At 36.2% G+C, this 20,492-nt stretch overlaps 1 protein-coding gene across 4 annotated transcripts in view; it reads right to left on the minus strand.

Moving 5' to 3' along the window:
- Positions 1-20,492, minus strand: part of dock4b (dedicator of cytokinesis 4b) — a 207,949-nt gene that overhangs the window by 81,521 nt on the left and 105,936 nt on the right. For all 4 annotated transcript variants that reach the window (XM_055231425.1, XM_055231424.1, XM_055231423.1 and 1 more), the window contains exons 13-16: positions 13,732-13,857; positions 10,142-10,266; positions 7,883-8,045; positions 3,485-3,591 (exon numbers count right to left, since the gene is read on the minus strand). In XM_055231425.1, the coding sequence (XP_055087400.1) occupies positions 3,485-3,591; positions 7,883-8,045; positions 10,142-10,266; positions 13,732-13,857 (521 nt within the window). The remainder of the gene's footprint in view (positions 1-3,484; positions 3,592-7,882; positions 8,046-10,141; positions 10,267-13,731; positions 13,858-20,492) is intronic.

A 20,492-nucleotide genomic window follows, 5' to 3' on the forward strand; every position in this document is an offset into this window, starting at 1 on the left:
CCAGTTTCATTGAGCTTTTCAAGAACTTCCATCTGGTACTAGAGCCTGTTCGCCCCAGCAGTGGGAAATAGCCAAACAACAGTGGTCCTTTTTAAATGGGCACTTGACAGGTTGAGGGTTGACTTGGAATAGAGTTATTTGTCACACTACCAAGGAAAGCAGTTATTATGATTGATTAGTTATATTTTGTGACTTGTATGGATAAGAGAGGAGTGCAGTCAAATTTTTCAATACAATCTTTGGATTCAAGTGTTCAGATTAAGCTTTATGCATATATTTTTTTCCATATTTTGGCAGCTGGTTGGGCAAAACAATATATGGTGTGAAAGCACCAAAAGGGACGTGTCATGTCTTCTGTACTGTACAGAATGCATTCAGCCAAATTTATATAAATGTTTGATGCTAGCAGTGTGACTCTGAAGTGCTGTATGTTTGCAAATGTTCTCCTCAACAAAACCCACAATGTCGATGAAATGTTCTGCATCGACAAAGGCACCAGCACTTGTGCCCAAAAGGCCGAGGAAGATGCTAACCATCAAAGAAAAAGTTGGAATTCTCGACATGCTGAGGGAAGGTAGAAGCTTAAGCGGCTGTAGGGTTGTCACATAAAGAAGGAGGAAAATAACATAAGGACGACAGCAGCAATAGGTTTTAGCAAGGATGCAAAAAGGGTTGTACCTGCACAAGACCATCATAAGGATGGAGTCTGCTTTAGCTTTGTGGATCAGTAACTGCAGGAAAAAGAACATTACAAGACACTACAGCAGAGGGGTGCCAGGAAGAAGACGCACAGCCAGAGGAACTGTGAAATATGCGTGAATCAATATTAATAATTTCTTATGTTTCCAACCTCATAAGTTGATCATTAAAATTAAATTTGTTACAGTATTTCTAAATGCTGTCATTTTTATTTACAGTACAGTATAGTATTTGGTTTGCTTGTTGTTGGCTACAATGCTGTGCTTATTTTTTTTTTAATCTACGAAGGTTTGAACTTTGAGATGTTTAAACAAGAGACAAATGTGAGAAAATGTTAATGCCTGTGTGAGAAAAGTGCATGAAGTGTGTGGAGAGTTTTACATCCTTAAAATATATATAATAATTGTAAAAAAATTAAGCTTTCTACTTCACAGATTTTGCCTGTTGCTGATTTTGGAACGTAACCCCTGCAATAAACGAGGGAACACTGTATCTACACATTCCAGTATCTACTACTTTTTATTAGGGGCGTACACATCCCTAGTTCCATGATTAATTAACAACAATATTTTCAAATCCTCCTCTTTTTACACTAATGTACATTCACCTTTCATCTAAACCTTTGCAATTTTGTTTGGGAAATTACATTCTATTGTGTTCATGGTCTTGTGCTTCTAAAATAAATTTTGATTCACTGACGTACTAAATTAGAAAAAAAAACTGAATAATTTGAACCAAGTAAAGGCTAAAGGCAAGGTCTAAACCATGTCCCTATAATACTGCCAGAAAAAGTCCAAATACTAGTCTCTGCTAACCACAGAAAGAGAACCTTTGTATTACAGTGACCATACCAATGAACTGTAGATCTTTTGAGTTTTCATATCCAACAGAAACATACTCAAACCTTCACGACAAATAAATAATAACACTTGAGGTCACTGCTCTGCCTCTCAGCCCGTAAAATGCATCAATAGACTCTGCATTACTTTCCATGCCCTGCACACAGCCTCCCCCTACAGCAAGGCAAAATGTGCATGTACTCTGCAATTATTATAAATTACACCCAAGAAAGCCTCCCAGTGGCTTTTACACAGGGATACAGGGCTTTTTTATTTGTGTGGGGCTTTTGATGTGCCCCATGAAACAAAATGTGTGAAAATGTGACTAAGAGTGGTCATGGACGTCAGTGGAAATACAAAAGTGCCACATCAACTTTGCTTTATATAGTTCAGAGACTGTGGTAGAATACAGAAGGCCGAGCTCAGAACCAACAAAAATGCAGTTGGTTTGGCGAGTACACAACAACACAATGGAATAAAGGGCATCAGGTTTAAAGAACATGGTTTGCATTGGTTTAGGTAGTGGACATTGAGTTATTGTTTCTGCAAATAGCATACGATTAGGCTATACACAGCCCTACTTCCAAGGTATTTCCAAGATATCTTTGAGCAATATACACTTTTGAAACATTTGAAATTTAATAATTACAATGTAGGTGAGTTTAATGCCTTACTATGGAACATTCTAGGCAAAACAAAAGAAAAAATGTATTATCTCAACTGGTCAAGAGTTTTAGAGTTAGGGCTGCAGCTACCAATTATTTTAGTAATCCAGAAATCTATTGACCTATCTCTAGAGAGGACTGAACTACACTGAAACTATCACACCTATTTGTTTACAGTTTCCTCTCTGAAAGCAATAACAGCTGCACAGAGACAATAAGGCAGCAGAAAAGTTACAAAGTGGACCTTTAAGTCAACCTGGTAATATGACCTCAGTGGGCATTATGAGAGTTGTTTTGCAGATACATACAAAAACAACAGTGTAATAACAGTATCACTGTGCCATTGAGAACATGATTCACATAATGATGCCCTGTACCAGACTGAATCCCAAAGAGACACAAGTGACGTAAAACTGCAGGCAGGTTAGAAGGTAAAGCTCAACATTACAACACAGCTGTTATCATTCAAGTATTAGGGCTTTTTAAAGGGCCCATATTACATCATTTTCTGATCTATTTTATATATGATCTATGTTTTTGATGAGCTAACAACATTCTAACATGGCTAAAAACTCACAAGAGTCAATTTTGTGTAATATAGAATATTTAACTAATCTAGTTAACAAGAAGGTCCCATATTCTGGTCCCTTGAAAATGTTTCCAAACTGGTGTCTTCTTTGGCTCAACTGCAGAAAACAATGTAACTTTAGTACATACTTTTATCTTAGCAAACAAATGGATCATAAATACAGTGTTTATATGTTGTGGGTCTTAAATCATCATGTAACTTTTCTGGAGTCCGCCTATATCTCCATGGAGATCACTTTGCCTAAATAATTTCACATTATGGCTTTGAACATATTATTTCATTCTTTCATTTATTCAATTCCTGGCATATCTTGAAAAACATGACTTCTTACTGTAAGGGGGATTGCTTTTCCACAGATCTGAGCTGGTGACATTTGCCTGGTGACATCACATGCTTTTCTCCATGGAGATAAAGTGACTTTCATTCACACATATTTGATTAATCGTTTATTATTAAGCAGTCTAAATCTCCAAATCTTATACAGATCTATGTTTTAATTTAACATAAAAACATAGATCAGAAAATAGCATAATATAGGCCCTTTATGTAAACAAATCACCAACAAATATTACAGATAAACACAAAGAATCAAGGCCAAAAACAAGCACACAGTCTAATCCAGTGTTCAAGGACCTGTGAATGAACTGATTTGTGTTTTTGAGCCAGAGCTCATGCTGAGGAGCTGCTCTTACCTTGTGTATAATGAGCTCATGGGTGCCATCTGGAAGTGTCCTGCCGTCCTCCTGCATCAGAGGCACAAAGGAGTATCCAAACAGCTTCTTCTCCCCCTTGTCTTTAGCTGCCAAACAGTAAGGCAGGGATGTTAGGTCAGATACAAAAATACATGAGTACAAATTGTGCTATAGAACAAAATCGATACAAATGTCAACAATGAAAATGAAAGAGAATATGACATAAAATATCACGGTTGAAGTATTTCACAAAAATGAGGTATAAAAGTGGTTACATCTGAAAAGCTATACATTTGTTGGAAGATTACACAGGGTTTGTTTATTTATTTTTAATCAACTCACTTTTCAACATTTAAAATGCATTTTATTTAGCTAAAAATACTCAATTCTATTTTTGCATCTTCATAACAGCCATGTTCTACTTTCTGTACAGGACTGAAAAGTAAAAAGTACTTTTCATTTGATTTGAAGGGTTATTTTTACCATGTTTGTAGTAACATCTCGAATAAAGTTTTCGAGTTCAAGCTTCGGCTCTGAGCAAATAAAATTCATGAGAAAAATTAAGAAAGTGATTCGTATTGAAGTTGTTGACCAAAATATGTATAATTGTTTTTATCAGTATCACTAGATTTACACACACTTGTACTTACTTTTTACTCTTGAAGTATATTTTGAAATGGGTATTAAATTCTTTTACTTAAGTTGATTTTTTCATGTGATACTTTTACTTTTACTTGAATAATGTTGTATCTCTGTATCTGTACTTTTACTTAAGTAACAAATTGAGTACTTCATCCACTATTGCAAAGCATTACTTCAACAATCTAAACTCTATTGAAGTTTAGTGTTTAGCCAATGAAAAACAGTAATTATTATAAGCAACAACATTATAATAACTATTAAAGCCCTATATTACGCAAAATGGACTCTTGTGAGCTATTAGCCGTATTATAATGTTACCATATCAGAAACATACCTGGAGTTGTATTTTGTTTCATTCACACACATTTGAGCAACTCTGCATTATTAGTCTGTCTACATCTCCAAAGCTTAAAATGCTTTGTTCTACCTTGTGATGTCATGAAGCGTTAGTTTCCAAGTTAACAGCTACATTTTACCTCGAGTTCAGTAGAGATTGACAATTCCTGGGCCAAAACTATCCAAATGATTCTAAGGTGCATTTAAAAACACAGTGGTGCACTTCCTGTATTACCATATGACATCAAAAGGTGGAACAGAGTGTTTTCTGGATGAGAAAAGAACTCAAAACACAACTTCATGGCTGTTTTTGATGAGCAAACAACATTATAATATAGATCAGAAAATCGCCTAATATGGGCCCTTTAATTAACGTTGAACTCCAACTCTTAACCGATGAAAGAGCTGTCATTAATGGCTTATGTAAATTGACGTGGATGGGCATTACTAACAACACAAACGTCCCTAAGCTTTGATGTTATGGGGAAATAACTGTGTTCTCTCTTTAAATCAGTGCATTCTTAAGCAGTGTACAGAACTACAAAAAAAAACAAAAAAACATCAAGATCATGCCTCAACAATCAATTATGCGTCCTCTAACAGGACTATAATTTGGCTGGTGAGTTTCAAGTCGATCATGAAAACAGTTAAACGATTCCCCTAGTGTTTGTGCGTTATGCTAATGTGGGCACAGCAGGAAGTGACTGAGGCCCTCTTGTCGAAGCACATTTCCTATTCTTTGCAGTAGCCGTGTTCATTTAAGCAGTGCATTGTTTAGCCCCCAGGAGACAGCAACAAGTTGTATCAGAACTTGTAATACATTTTTACATCAGCAGAAATCAGCACCCTGCATGATGTTTGGTCTCGGGTAGGTCTGAACTTTAGATAAAACCACAGCCTCAGGTGAAGAGAGAGATAAAAGGTGTGAAATGTAACCGCACAAATTGGATGAGAGTGCGAATATACTGTTGTTTTTGATGATGGTTATGCTTTCAAATACAGAGGTGGGTATAAGCCTGTCACGTTAACACATTTTTGAAGTGTGATATCTTGCTGAAGTAAATATAAACGAAAAAAGGTAATATTGAAATCAAACCATAAAGCAGAATTATCGCCAAAAAACTATTCTGAATGCACAACATATATATATAAAAACATAAAATAACTAAAGACAGCAGAATGCAAAATACAGAAGTTATGTAATCAACCTTCTACAGCTCAAATCTTAAGTTGCAAAAAAAAAAAATTAAAAAAAAAATCCCACTACTGCAAAGAAAAAGTATCACGATAAATATTGACTCCAAAAAATTGTCTTTCATCTTTCACATACTGAAGTCAATATAGTAATTATCATGACAGGCCTAGGTGAGTAACTGTCACTTGCAACAGTAAACATCATTGGCTGAGTAATCTGATCCACTGATCCACAGGTCGGTGGTGCAATTCTACCTCCCATAGATTAATGATGCTATTGTGTCCTTGAGCAAGACACTTAAACCACCTCACCCTCAGTGTCTTCATACCCTGGTATAAAAGCGCTGTTTTAAAAAAAACCTGACCATTATCGAGTAGCAGTACTCATTCCACTCTACAATTATTCTTCGCCAGTGACAAAATATTTATGCTGATAATGTCTTTTGTAAAAGGCCCATATTATGGTATTTTCTTATCTGTGTTATAATGTTTCCTCATCAAATACATACCTGGAGTTGTGCTTTGTTTCATTCACACATGTTTAACACACAAACCCTGTATATTTAGGCCCAAACAGAAAACACTGCTCCCCCTTGTGATGTCATGTATTGATACAGGAAGTGCTTCACTGTGTTTTTAAACTCCATACACCTTCAATCATTTAGATAATTTCAGCCCTAGAATTGCTAATCTCACTGAACTAAAGTTATAAGGTAGCTGTTAACTTGAAAACAAAGTGGAACAGAGCATTTTGAGACAATCTAATAATGAATACAACATTATAACATGACTTAATGCGCACAAGAATCAATTTTGTGCAATATAGGACCTTTAAACATAATTATTATTATTCATTGGACATACCATAATTTGTGCAAAATCTGATGTCATGTCTGTCCAATCACAACATCAAGTTACTCAGTATACTTTTCTACAATTAATTTTCTTACTTCAGTAATCATTTCAAATGCTTTACTTCTATTAAAGCACTACTATTTTAGATTGATGGTGAAATATATGAGTCAATAGAGGTCAGTCTTGGACGCTGGACCTCTAAATAACCAATAAATTTAAAGTTTCCTAAGGATGGGTTTTCTGTTTTAATTGAAATCACAGAGTTTATCCATTGCATTTGAGCAGACCCAAAGTCCCAGAGCTCTAATAGAACATGCATAGTGGTCATAGCTGGAGCCACCACAGGCCTAAATTAGAGCTTTAATAGGCAGCTCTTGGGTCGTGGTGCCAGCACTGCCAGCAGTAATAAGGCTGCTATATCTATTGCACACATTCACACAGGCTCTGGCCCTGGTGCAAACAGCAGAATAATATCAGCTTGTTATGAGAGAACAGTCTCGCGGCTGCTCCCTGAAGTCCAGGAAATATGGAGCGCAGGTGAGAGTGCAAAATCCAGTCCATAATTAGAGTTTTAGTCATTAGCAGGTCAGAAGTTTTACTAAGTCTCGTAAAAAGCTTGTGAGATATTTTTCAAATGTAAACTGACTTCAGTTTTTGCCATAGTTGTGTGCTTCCCAGAGTACATACTTTGCTAATGAACCATGAACATGCTGCCTCAAATTCATTCAACATGGCAAGACCAAAACATTGTACGTGTGTGTGTGTTAATCTAAAAAGGAATAAAATGCCACTCGTCCAGACAAAACAAGGTCTAAAACTGGACTATTCAAGGTCTATACAAGTGCTAAACCAGGTCTAGAATAGGACTACACAACTGCTATAGTAATTCTAAACAATGACTAATCAAAAGGAAGACAAAAATCAGGATGAAAATTGATTGAAATATTTGAACTGCAGAGAAATCTGCATGCCACCTGAAGGAACTTGTGTACCACACATACCACAGTTTGAGAATCATTTGATTAGTGGATAGTATAACTTTTATTTCATTTTCCGCTATTATTTTTCAGCCTAGTGTGAACTTCAAAAGTACTAAACTCATTTCACTAAACATTTTTTGTAAATGAAAATTGATGGTGTGTGATTAGAAGGGCCAATATCACAGATTGACAGCCTTGTTTCCATCTTCTCCAGGGTAACTGTGGCTATAAAAAGGTTTACCATCAGGTGTGGAGAGATTGAATAATTAAATGTAAAGCATTAAAAAAAACAACTTGTGATCCCAGAAGGTCAAACATTTTGTATAGCGGTACTTGGTAAACTGTGGATGTGTTTGATAACAATAGTCCTTACTCATTGACTGGCACTTACTGGAGCAGTGCCTGAACTCGAAGCGGACGTGGGACCCTCTGAACATGTCCACAGGGATGGGCAGTTTGATCTGCTCTGCCCAGCGCGGACTGTTGTTGTGGTACAGCACCAGAGAGTGGTACTCATCTGCCCCGGGTTCTCCAGAGCCTGCTGCCACCTGACTCTGAGAAGAAGAGACACAAAACCAAGTCAGCCGACAGGTTCAATTTAAATTCAATTTATTTTGTATAGCCCAAAATCACATTTCCTACTTGAGAAATGTATTTTATAGTGTAAAAGTTTTTATTACAACTCCCACTGTGAATAAAGTCATATTTTACAGCAACGGTAAAATTGTTCGCTATGTGACCATTTTCTGTTGGAATATAACACAAATCTTTGCCTTTTGTATTGCAAAAAGGAAAAAAAAATGTCTAATGTTCAAATAAAAAACTTATTTATTTATGTATTTATTTGTCTTCAGTTTGAATGAAACACTGAATATCCTACCAGGCCAATATACACATTTTCTGTTTTAATTAAAATTACAGAGTTTTTCAGTAGATCCAAAGTCCCAGAGCCCTGATAAAACATGCAACACTGTGCCATAGTTGGTACGACTACAGGCCAAAAATTATAGCTTTAATAATCAGCCCTTGGGTCGTGCTCAGCAGGTTCAATTCAGTTTCAATTCAATCTATTTTTGTACAGCCCAAAAACAGCAGTCGCCTCGCAAGACTTTACAAAACTGTTGATTTAACCAACAGAAAGTTAAATAAATCAAATACTGCAAAAGTCACCGATCAATAACAGGCAAACATATTAACCAACATTCACAGAACAGGTGCATTCTGGGGTTGAAAAGACAGGAAGTCAACAGGAAATGAAGGCCCCACAGTGCAGGAGGTGGGAGATGTGTCTTGCATGAATGAATGTGACAAGAATATATTAAAAAGTGCTGGGGCTTTTCAAGCTTGAGCCAGCAGCACCAATAAGGAAAGTGTGTTGTGGTTTTTCATTTGTATGTTTACATGGGTTACTAGGGAGCGTGCCATGTGGCGGACAGCAGCAGTGGCACGAGGGTTATATTTGAATCTATTTTCTGTCCAAGGCCGAGCCAGTGCAGGAAAACCACAGAGCGAATCTGTCACAGGGCTGCACCAGAAATACACAGGGGAGGTGCTCACTCCTCATCTGGGTCAGTGGATTTGAGTTTTTGCTTTAAATAAATGACACACACACAGAAAAATACTACACACTTGTCTGCTATGGTGCTAGTTTGAGCCTAGTTTAGTGCTGATGTTGAGGTGATTTAGTTCTGGTTTAGTCCTAGCGTAGTCCTAGTTTAGTCCTGGTTTAGTCTTGGTTTAGTCCTGGTTTAGTCCTGGTTTAGTCCTGGTTTAGTCCTAGTGGTTTAGTCTAGGTTTGGTCCCAGTTGTGTGGTTTATGGAAACACACCCTTGCACAATGTCAAATAATAAGGTAATACTTTATCATTACTGCACCTTAATGAACTATAATAAAGCATGAAGAAAGACTTAATTTTACCACAAATTATGATGAATCCTAAAGCATTTTTGGAAATCTAAAAAGACTATTGAAGTTTGTATGGTGGATTAAGGGTAAATTAGGATACACTGAAGACAGAAATACATGAAAACATAGGTATATATTAGCAGTAAAATGTGTATAAAGTTGGCATGATACGTTATCATGGCTGTTGTAGAATAAATGATAGTAGCCGGGGAGTTGAAGAAGGTTGGCAGTTTCAATCCCAACCTCTACATAAACATAATTGGTAGAGCTGTCAGATCCACTGACCCACATGTTAGTGGTGCGATTCCAGCTCCCACAGATGCTGCCATTGTGTCCTTGGGCAAGACACTTAACCCACCTCACTCTTAGTGTCTGTGTACACTGGTGCATTAATGTGCACGTGAAAAGGTTAGTGGTTCCTTGATGTAAAGTGATTTGAGTGTGATGAAGGTGGAAAAGCGCTATATAAAAATGTGACCATTTACCATTGACCATCATTTTTTAAATTATGAAGTGTCATGTTTCCGCAACTATTATAAAATGATCCAAAAGATAGCATAACTGATTGAGTAGCTGTTTATGCATTATTGTATATTGTCCAATCCTTACTATAACATGCAGCCTCAACAGGGGCTACTCTGAAAGCAAGTACTTCACTTTTTTGCTGTCTAAAAGAACACAGAATAAAGACAGAATACGAACCCTACAACATGTATTGATTTTGTAAAACCTTTATATTCTTACCTTGAGCATCTGCCCATCGATGTCTAGAGCGTACACTGTAATCTCCACATTCCTGGCCACACTTTTTCCTCCTTTCTCGAACTCACCCCTCTCCAGAGTGATGTAAAGGTCATTCCTCATCTCGCCTGCACCACAAGAACCCAAAAGGTCAGCAGATGTTACGCAGATAAGAAAGCATTATTAATGATCTTTCCTTGGCTTCAGTTTGCTGTGTAATTTATCATGACAGGGATGAACCGCATTTACATTTACAGAGGATGTATTAAGTGAAGTGTGGGTCAAGGTTTGGACCTGCATGTGTGTACAAATGAACAAGGTAATTGCATGAACACTTTAGATGTAAGTGCAGGTCAAAACATTACAATATGGTTCTTATGTCAATTTATGTCAATGTGGACTACATACACCATATTATGCATATTAAAGGTGACCTGTGTAGCTTTTTTGGCATAGATTCTGCCTTTCCCAGTAATGTGCCACAGTATGGTATTAAATCTAGTGAGATTTTATTTCACCAGGGATGTTTTTTATTGTTTAAAAATACCTGATGAGCATGCATTCTATTTTGAGTGGGGTCACCTCTCCACAGATATGACTTGTCACGCTACCTGCTCCAGTCTCCATGGAGATAGACATGTGTAATGCTATAAAATGGAACATAAGTAATAACATCTCAATGGAAACAAGCAAGTGGCAGATACTCCACCAGAAGAGTCAGCTCCTAGTGCCCCTTTAAGTTTTAGGTTTATTTTAAAAATAATTATCTGTTCATATCGAAATATCACAACTTCTCACATTTTTCAAACCAGTTCATAACATTATTTGCAAAACAAAAGTTATTTTAGGACCATTATGTTAAACTCCACCAACAAACAAAAACAAATTGATTTATTTCTATAGAACAAAAATACAACACCTTTATTTCTCCCCAAAGAGGATGTGAAAACAAGCAATGCACCGGGGGGAAAGACAAGGACGGGGTTGTTTCCCGAGCAAACAAAGTTGTGGTCAGACACAGTTGTAAAATAGGTTCTTTTCCATACTACCCTGGTGAGCACATTTCTGGCCCATCATATCTCTGTATCTTTAGGGTCAGCATTGATTTTCCCCTTTTCAAATGTGTGTCCATGGAAACGCAGGCTTTGTATTATGTTGTTACTGTACAACAAAAGGTTTAGACGTAAGCCATATTGTTGTGCACAGATTGTGAAGAAGGGTGTGTAATGTAGAATAGGAAATAAAGAAAGTGGGGGTAGAGTAGCTGGTGCTGCAATGAGAGGAAAGAAAGAAAACACAACAATTAAATAAAAAAGCAGTAAATTCTTAGTCTGGTTAAGAATTAGCATAGAGAGAAACAATGTAAGCCCCTTTTATGCATTTAAAGTGATGTAGATAATTGCAGGATGGTGCACGATTCATGATGAAATATAAACACAAGCATAATTTCTAGTCTTAAATATAATGGAAGCAAAAATGTTTCAATCTCAAATGTAATATATGCATTTAGTTTTTGTATAATGTATGTGAATGGTGTATGATGTTATGTTATAATTTGGAGAGAAAAACAACAATGGGAATCTATACCTTAATTTTGTACAAAAGGAAATGAGAATAGTTTAGGTTCTTGTAATATCAGAACACTTTATACTGAACATAGTTTAAAAGTGGGCAGTGCAGATCATCACGCTATGATCACTCTATGATAACTGTCAATATGCAGATATTTTGATCTGTTTTAATTTGTGTCCAAATTGGTGGGCACAATCCTGAACAAAAAAATGATACATTTCAACTTGAGTCAATTTAAGGTTGTTTTCACCCTCTATCCGCTTCAAGCATGTTGTCATGGAAATAAGTTTGACTATCAGTTGATGGACTCTCGCGTGGCTCATAATGCAGTGTTTGGGGTGAATAATGCGTGGTGTATGTGAACAAGATCAACCCAAAAGAAAAGTAAACAGAACTAAATCTAGTGCACACTGGGGCCAGTCCACAGAGTGCACTAACGTGTGAAAACTACCTGTTTGTTTGTTTCTTTCACAAACAGTGGATCTCCCATAGAGTTATATACTTAGATGCAACCTTTTGCACTGAAACAAAAATACAGGCATGAACAGGAAATATGTGTGTTCAACTTTCCTTCTGGATTGTTTGGTTTCTTTTAGTTTTACGTTGTTAAATTATACCCTTGCCCTCATTACTATTAAAATGTATTAAACATGTTGTGAACAAAATCTAATACAGCAGCTAAAATCTGTTAAAAAAGAATAGAGAAAGCATGCAGCAGGAAATCCGCTCATCATGGTGCAAATCCTGAGAAAATGGGGGGGAAAATAGTGTAAAAAACAAGAGAGCTGAGATGTTTAGCCCAGGGGCAAAGCTCCACAGACAGGCTGGGCGAGAGGCTTTTATGGGTAGACACAGACAAAGACCTGAGATACTGGACATAAATCTGTCTCAGTTAGTAGCTGGGGGGAGCTAGAGTCACTGTTTCCTCTTTATCTGCCTAACCACACAGAAAACCTCACAGACCCAAACAAGAACTGCTCCTGTTCTGTCTATCTCCTGACACAGAGAATACAGAAATGAACCAAAAGGGATAGGTGGCTTATTTAACCTGCATTTTACACCCACCACCAATTTAGTATATATGTAAATACAAGCAGACGAAAGTATAGTCAAGCTGTCTGCAACATTTCACATTCAAATGATAGTGTATTAGTCACCATAGCAACAAGATCAAGCCCTAAGGGGGCTCTCTCATTTAGCTAGGAAAATGTCTGAAGAATGCAAAGCCCAATTGAAATGAAAAGTCTTTTTTTTTTTTTTTTTTTTTTCCAAATGTAGGTCAAAGATGTTCGCTCAATATTAAGGTGTTTTTATGACGCATCTGTAAATTTACTTAATTAATTAAGAGAAAAGATTGGGACCTTGACATTATTGTCCCATAAAGGCAATATAGGACAATAAGTTATACTGTACAATACATGCAATAGATCTACACAATTAATACAGCAAATAAATGTGAAATTCATCAAGAATAATAAGGTAACCAAGGGATTACTGTTAACTATGATCTTTCCTACTTCAATATTATCTATTACCATTGTAGGATGCTAAATTAAATTAATAAAACATCTTAAAAAGACACTTTTAGATCTTGACCCATATTGACCCCTGCCAATAAAAAAAAAAAAGAAGAAGAAGAAAAAAAAAAGAAACATTGATTAACTTCTTTACATTATAAAAGCCTTGAATGAATATGTATGAATTTAGGAAGAAATAAATAAAGTAGGCTAGATACTTACTACTTACTCTGGGTCCTTTTACCAAAATGTTAAGCCCTTATATAAACAGTAGCTCTTAAAATTGCACAATCCCTTTTTTTCTTTCAGGCTCGCCTCTCAGATCTGACTTCTAAATTGGCCCGGTAGCATCACCATAATCCTGTTCTAAACTGAAATTATTAGGTTTAATGCCATACTGTGGACAATTTTAGGTGAAGCAATGGAGACGAGGGAGTGGTGGAAAAGTCCATTGTAACAGATTACATTGCTTTTGTAGATCTTGCCGTATAATGCGTATCTTACCCGGCATGATCACATCAGAGAAGCCCAGTTTCCTTGTGATGGACACTCCGCGGGTAAATAGCACCATGTATTCACGTCTCAGTTGCTCTATGTCGCCATGGAGTAACTGCAGAGCCACTGCCAGACCTGCAGAAAAGTACACAATTTAATATAGAAACAATAAACAAGTGTAGCATTATCTGAATACTTATATGTACAGCGTATATCAAGGCCGGACTGTACCTAGTTACTTTCTTGTGTGTGCTTTTGGAATACATTTAATGTGATAAGAGGAATAGCAATAGTAGCAGTAAAAGAAGTAGCAGTACAAGACATAGAAGTGCTACTGGCAGTAGTAGAAATAGTAGTAATAGTAGTAGTAGTAGTAGCAGCAGCAGCAGCAGCAGTAGCGGCAGTAGTAGTAGTAGTTGTTGTTGTAGTACTACAATTAATAGTAGTAATAGTAGCAGTTACTAATGGAAAAGTTGTTATTTTAGTAGAACAAGAAGCGCTAAAAAACTCAAAATGAACATATCCCATAATAAAATAAACACAACCCATAAACAAAATATGTACAATGATAAGACTAAAGCAGGTCTATCAAAACTTAAACAAATCTAAACCACACACAGGACTGAACAAACACACTGTAGATCAATCTGCTAGCTAGGTTCATTTATAAGTAAAAATCAGAACCTAAGCCGTATACACAAATCCACTTTATTAAGAGAAAATCCTATGTGAAAGCTGCTGGTCCCAATCAATATCACTAGGCCAAGGCTCCAGATGTCACTCCAAATAAATGAATTCCCATACTGATATTTAAAACTGCTCCTCCTTCATGTGCGCATGTCTGTCTGGGCTTGTGGTGGGGACTGGCAGCTACACAAACAGCATGGTAACAAGGCAATGAAAGTGATTATCATTGAAGCTGATGCACTGATGAAGGCAAAACTATGGCACTCTATTAAGATCGACACAAGGACGTGGCTGGTTTGTAAAAATCTTAGCTTAAATATTTATCACATGTACATTTTTTGCTATAATGGGGAGAGTTTTGTTATTTTTGTTGTAATACAATAAAATCTGAGCTGTAGAATAAGTGATTTTTGTGGCTAATTATGAGTTCATTCTGCTATTTATTTGTTGCAGCTCAGGCCTTTTAATGATACTGTCCATTTAAAAAGTTGTATCAGTGGTAAAAAACAACATATCAATATTATCGTTTATCATTATGCATCTCTCTATATATTGCTTCAAAATGTGTTATCATGACAGGCCTAGAGATCTTCCCCAAATAGGACATAAAGCAGTATTTTAAAGCGTGAGGTAAAACATTATACCCACTTGGTAAATTGATGACACAAATTATGCCTTAGAAAACTGAATAATAGTCTATTAAACACCGAAATACCATTTTTCCCTTCCAAACTGTAGCAGAAAAACTCAACAGTGATGTGCGGGAGGGATTGAGTAAGAATTTAATACATGCCAAATACTGACAGCTAGAGACAACTGTCAGAGCATCTACGAAATATCAGCTCTTTTGGACAGTTTATGGTTGTGAATTTTTCCATTTCAATACTAAGAAAACTGGTTTTCAGGATTGTAGAGGAGGGTATCGTTAAATATGTAACACGTGTGGTACCAAAGGAAGCAAAAATAAAGTTAAAGGCAGTGTCACCACAAATTATTGATTAGGACCACAGTTTTTGCTTAAAATAAATGGTATCTAATGGAAGCGATGAACCTCATAATTATATTTTTCATTCTAGATAAAGGCACTACAACAATCCTTCAAATACTCAAAGTTATCCAGCCACACAGGTTTGTAATTTAAAGTCTTCATACTGGGTGAATGTTATAATCATATTACACAGAATAACAGATATGTCCACACTAGAGATCGACCGATATGGATTTTTTCAAGACTGATGCCAATATGATCATTTAGAATACAGAGAAACCGATGGCCAATAAATTCTGCTGATATTTTGAAATTATATAACTTGAATTCAGTACAAACTCATCCACAACCACAGCGTAGTCACATTTTGTGCAGTGTCCTGTTTGTAGTAAAGTGCTCAAATAAGGCTTTATGTGGATCCTTTATGGAGCTGGTTGATCGAATAAAATATCATCCTATGTTGGAGATTTAAGGCCAATAGCTGGTACGCTAAAAACAGCAAATATCAGCCCAGTATATCGACCAATCTAGTCCACGCCTATACCATTATTACACTGTTAGTTGTACCAAATAACAAATAAGGCAAGCAGTCCTTAGCAGTGGTGGAAGAAGTACTCAATATTGTTACTTAGATAAAAGTACAGACACTGGAGCAAAGAAAATACTCAAGTAAAAGTATCACATGAAAATATCTACTTAAGTAAATGTATAAAAGTACCAGTTTAAAAATGTACTTAAAGAGTACAAAGTCAAAGTATTTCACGCAGATTTTGAAATCTAATAAAGCTTCAAAAGTAGTGATTTTGATATTGATTCGTGCTGACATTTTTTCCTAGTTGCTTTTATCTGTTGCTTTATCTATTTTTATTTGCTCAAACTATGAACGAGTAAAAAACAAACCCTCAGCCTTTTCATTAGGGCTGAAACAATCATAAAAATACTTAGATTTTGTAGTCTTGTTCAAAAATGTAGTGGACTAGAAAGTACAGATACCTGCTCACAAATGTAGTGAAGTAAAAGTAAAACGTATCAAACTCAAGTACAGTTACATCAAGTTTGTATTTAAATACAGTACTTTTCTACTTTTAATTTGTTACGTTCCACCACTCATCATTTGTATTATGTTAACTTTGAAATCTTACCATAATGTGACAATTATTATAAAATACAGCTAAAATACAGCTTAAATTACATGGTTTTGTCGAGTCGAGCTATCTGTTATCTATTGTTCACCAATTTCCATATAATTATACAAAAACACATGATTGTAAATGCTACTGCAGAGCCACAATTGTAGAATATGGCTTCATTACTATTCAACCCAGTACTAAGCTAACACCGACAAAAACAAGAGTGGACCTTCAGTGCCCCAGCCCACCCAGCTGCCTCTTCACTACCCTCCAAGAGCAAAACAAAAACTCAACAACAAAACGGCACAGTGAACACGGTTTACTGAGGTTGCCTACGCTCACATGGAGGTGGGAGGCGGGACCTACATGAACCTACAGCAAAACATAGTGATGAGACATGACTAAAACAAACAACAGGTGTTTGCATCAACTCTGCAACCTTTAGTAATGTATTCTCAATTAGACAGGTGAAAAATATCAGTGATGGAAAGTGGCTGACTTAGGAAGGCAGAAACAAAAACGTGCAATCCATAATAACAAGAAAATTTATGTAACTTGCTTGTTTCCGTGGAGATGTAAAAACGCATTACTGCAAACATGAGTTTAATATGCAAAAGTATGCAGTAGTAATAGTTAGTAATAGCTGGCTTCCTTTACTGTCTCAGAACTGGAAGGAGTGGTGCGAGAAACAAGCTTTTGGCACTTATAGATTTACACACAGTGGGAGAATTGATCAAATGTTATACCGCAACATAAAGTTACACTCTATCAGATGCATTTTCTAGCAAGTGAGCTACTTTATACTTTAGTAATATTTTGAAATAACGGTACTCGTATTTGAATATAGTTTGTATCGGTACTCGTATTTGAATATAGTTTTACCCTCTTAATTTATAAAGCTCAACTGAATCCTAATAATTTGGAATATTTCTGTACTTCAGTACCCATGGAAAGCGTCATATTTAATTAGATTACGTTTGTACATAATGACCAATCACACAGACTACTTCTTTGTCTCAGTATTAGCCACACTGTTCAGTACTCTTTGTATCTTAAAAGCTGTAGCGCATTCATCTCCTCATTGCTAATTGGCTGCTAATAGGAGACTCCTGGCACAGGGCAGAGTCTGCACTGAAAGCGTAGCATACAGAGAAGCTAATCTCCCCCACCCCCCAGCCCTTCCACCAATCCACCAACACACACACACTTATACAGGCCGCAAAGCCCATAGATAAACATGTATACAACAACACATAACTTAGCTCCACTGCACACTGCTACTTTGTTTTAATTACCCTCCAGACATGCTCTGTAATAAATAGCATGACTTTAATTACACACGGTGGTCCATAACTTCTGTGTAGACGTTTAATGAGGATGAACTTGAGAGGGGACACCGACCTGCGGATGAAATACTCGCTCATGTTTGGATAAGTTTGGAGAGGCAGAAAAACTAGTGTTGTCCTAAAGAGTGTCTGATTTTCAAAGGTGCACTACGTAACTGTTCATGTAACTTCTCACTGGATATTATTGCTTTGGCCACTCATGTTCCACAGCATGGCATTATCTAGCTCTAGATTTTTGAGAAATAAAAACCTACTAGGACACAATGTATTTATTTATATAGACAGATTAAAGGTCCTATATTGTGCAAAATTGACTTTTGTTGAAATTTTAGCCACGTTATAATGTTGGTACCTTCCATTTTGTTTCATTCACTCATGTCTGAGTAATCCTTTATTATTAGTCTACATCACCAAAGCTCAAAATGCTCTGTTTCACATTGTGACATCATGAAGCAGTAGTTTTCAAGTTAACAGCCACCTCTTAGCTTTAGTTCAATAGAGATTGGCAATTCTAGTGTTGAAATTATCCAAATGATTCTAGTGAAAGTGTATGGAGTTTAAAAACACAGTGGTGCACTTACTGTATTAAAACATGTTATCACAAAATGCAGTGTTTTCTCTCTGAGAGAAGAACTCAGCCTAAATATGCCAGATTTGTGTGTTGAACATGTGTGAATGAAATAAAACACAACCCCAGGTATGTTTGCGATGAGTCAACAACATTACAACATACACTGCCTGGCCAAAAATAGTCGCCAACTGGATTTAACCTTCTCCAGTTGGTCAGGTCTAGGTTCAGTCTGTGCTCAAAGAATGAGGTCAGCTGACACCTAAATATACTGAATGACCAGGTTATTCCATCAATGGATTTTTTCTTCCCTGATGGCACGGGCATATTCCAAGATGACAATCATCGGGCTCAAATTGTGAAAGAGTGGTTCAGGGAGCATGAGACATCATTTTCACACATGGATCGTCTACCACAGAGTCCAGACCCCATTGAGAATCTTTGGGATGTGCTGGAGAAGGCTTTGTGCAGCGGTCAGACTCGACCATCATCAATGCAAGATCTTGGTGAAAAATGTATGCAACACTGGATGGAAATAAATCTTGTGACTTTGCAGATGGTATGGAAACAATGCCACAGCGAATGCATGCTGTAATCAAAGCTAAAGTGTTTTTTTTTGTGGTGACTTTTTTTTGGCCAGGCAATGTAGATCCCAAAATAGTGTAATAAACTTGTGAATTGTGAATGTAATCTGCCTTTTTACATATAAATATAAAAAATACCAAATCTTCAGCTAACTCACTCTAAGTTTTCCTTTTTGCTATTGTCCAATAGAAATGGTCCCATGACTTGGTAAATACCGAATGCTTTCTTAAGGTGTGTGGTTGTATTGTTATTGTGATAATGTATGAGTATGTTTGGGCCAGAGAGAGGACAGTATGAATCCTTCTTATTGTTGACTGATTGTAATTGCATTGTACAATTTATTTCTGTAAATCAGGGACTGCAGATGGAGACTAGATTTATTGCCATAATTTGGTGCGGAACATCTGTTTTTATGAGCTTAATCTCTCTGTACATTGCTCCTTCAAGTAAAGACTAAACTAAACTAAACCAAACTTTTAATTGACATTTTGAAGTGTGATATATTGCTGAAGTAAATATAGGTGATAAACGATAGTATTGAAACCAACACTAATAAAAATATCCCCAAAAACTATTCTAAATGTGCAATATTGTTAAAAACATGAACTACAGTAAATCAATAACACAATGCAACACTTAAGTAGTTAGCTTGGATCTAAACTGAGTCATAGAAGTTCATAATTCGACCTTCTACAGTTCAAATCTCATCATAGAACAGAAAAATGTTCACATAAGTCGATATAGTAATTATTATGACAGGCCTATAATTAACTAATGCATAATTTGGTCACCCAAGACAGCATCAACTGATTAATCCACTAAACGGCTAGACCTACAGGATCTCCATCTCCAGGGAAAAATGCCCAAAAAAATGCCATTTTACACCTTTAGTAAGGAGGGGAATGTGTATAAAAGTTTTTGAAGTTAGTTAAATGTGGAGTAGAAGGGGATTCGTAAAGGTCATGCTTCATGTTTCAAACTAGAGAGTACACTTTCTAAATTGCAATTTTACAAGTTTGAAGTTCAGATCATTGCATGGTTTAACAGTTTTGTTCAGTCCTTAATATCTATACAAAGTTAACTCTCCTGCAAACACTAATAATCTTTGATATTGATAAACCATGCTGTAACGAGCGTCATATCTTAAGATTAATGTTCATTTAATTTGTAGAACCAAGTCTGTCCACCATTTTGAAGTAGGTTGAAGTTCACTGTTAAACAATGTAATTTCATTTTTATTGTACTTCTGCAATGTGAATGTAAACTAAGTAGTGTTTATTTTCTGTTTTGTAATATATATATAATAATATAGGATAGGCCCACTACTGTTCTCTTTAGTCCTTTGTCTTTCATCTTTTGTTATTATTATTTTATTTTTGAAAGAGGAACTTTTGATAATTACAAAGAAACTGGAAAAGACCGTGAATCGTGAAATAAGTTGAATACTTAGATTCCTGACATTTGTT

This window comes from Periophthalmus magnuspinnatus, chromosome 23 (assembly GCF_009829125.3).
Source record: "Periophthalmus magnuspinnatus isolate fPerMag1 chromosome 23, fPerMag1.2.pri, whole genome shotgun sequence".
Lineage (NCBI taxonomy): Eukaryota > Metazoa > Chordata > Actinopteri > Gobiiformes > Gobiidae > Periophthalmus > Periophthalmus magnuspinnatus.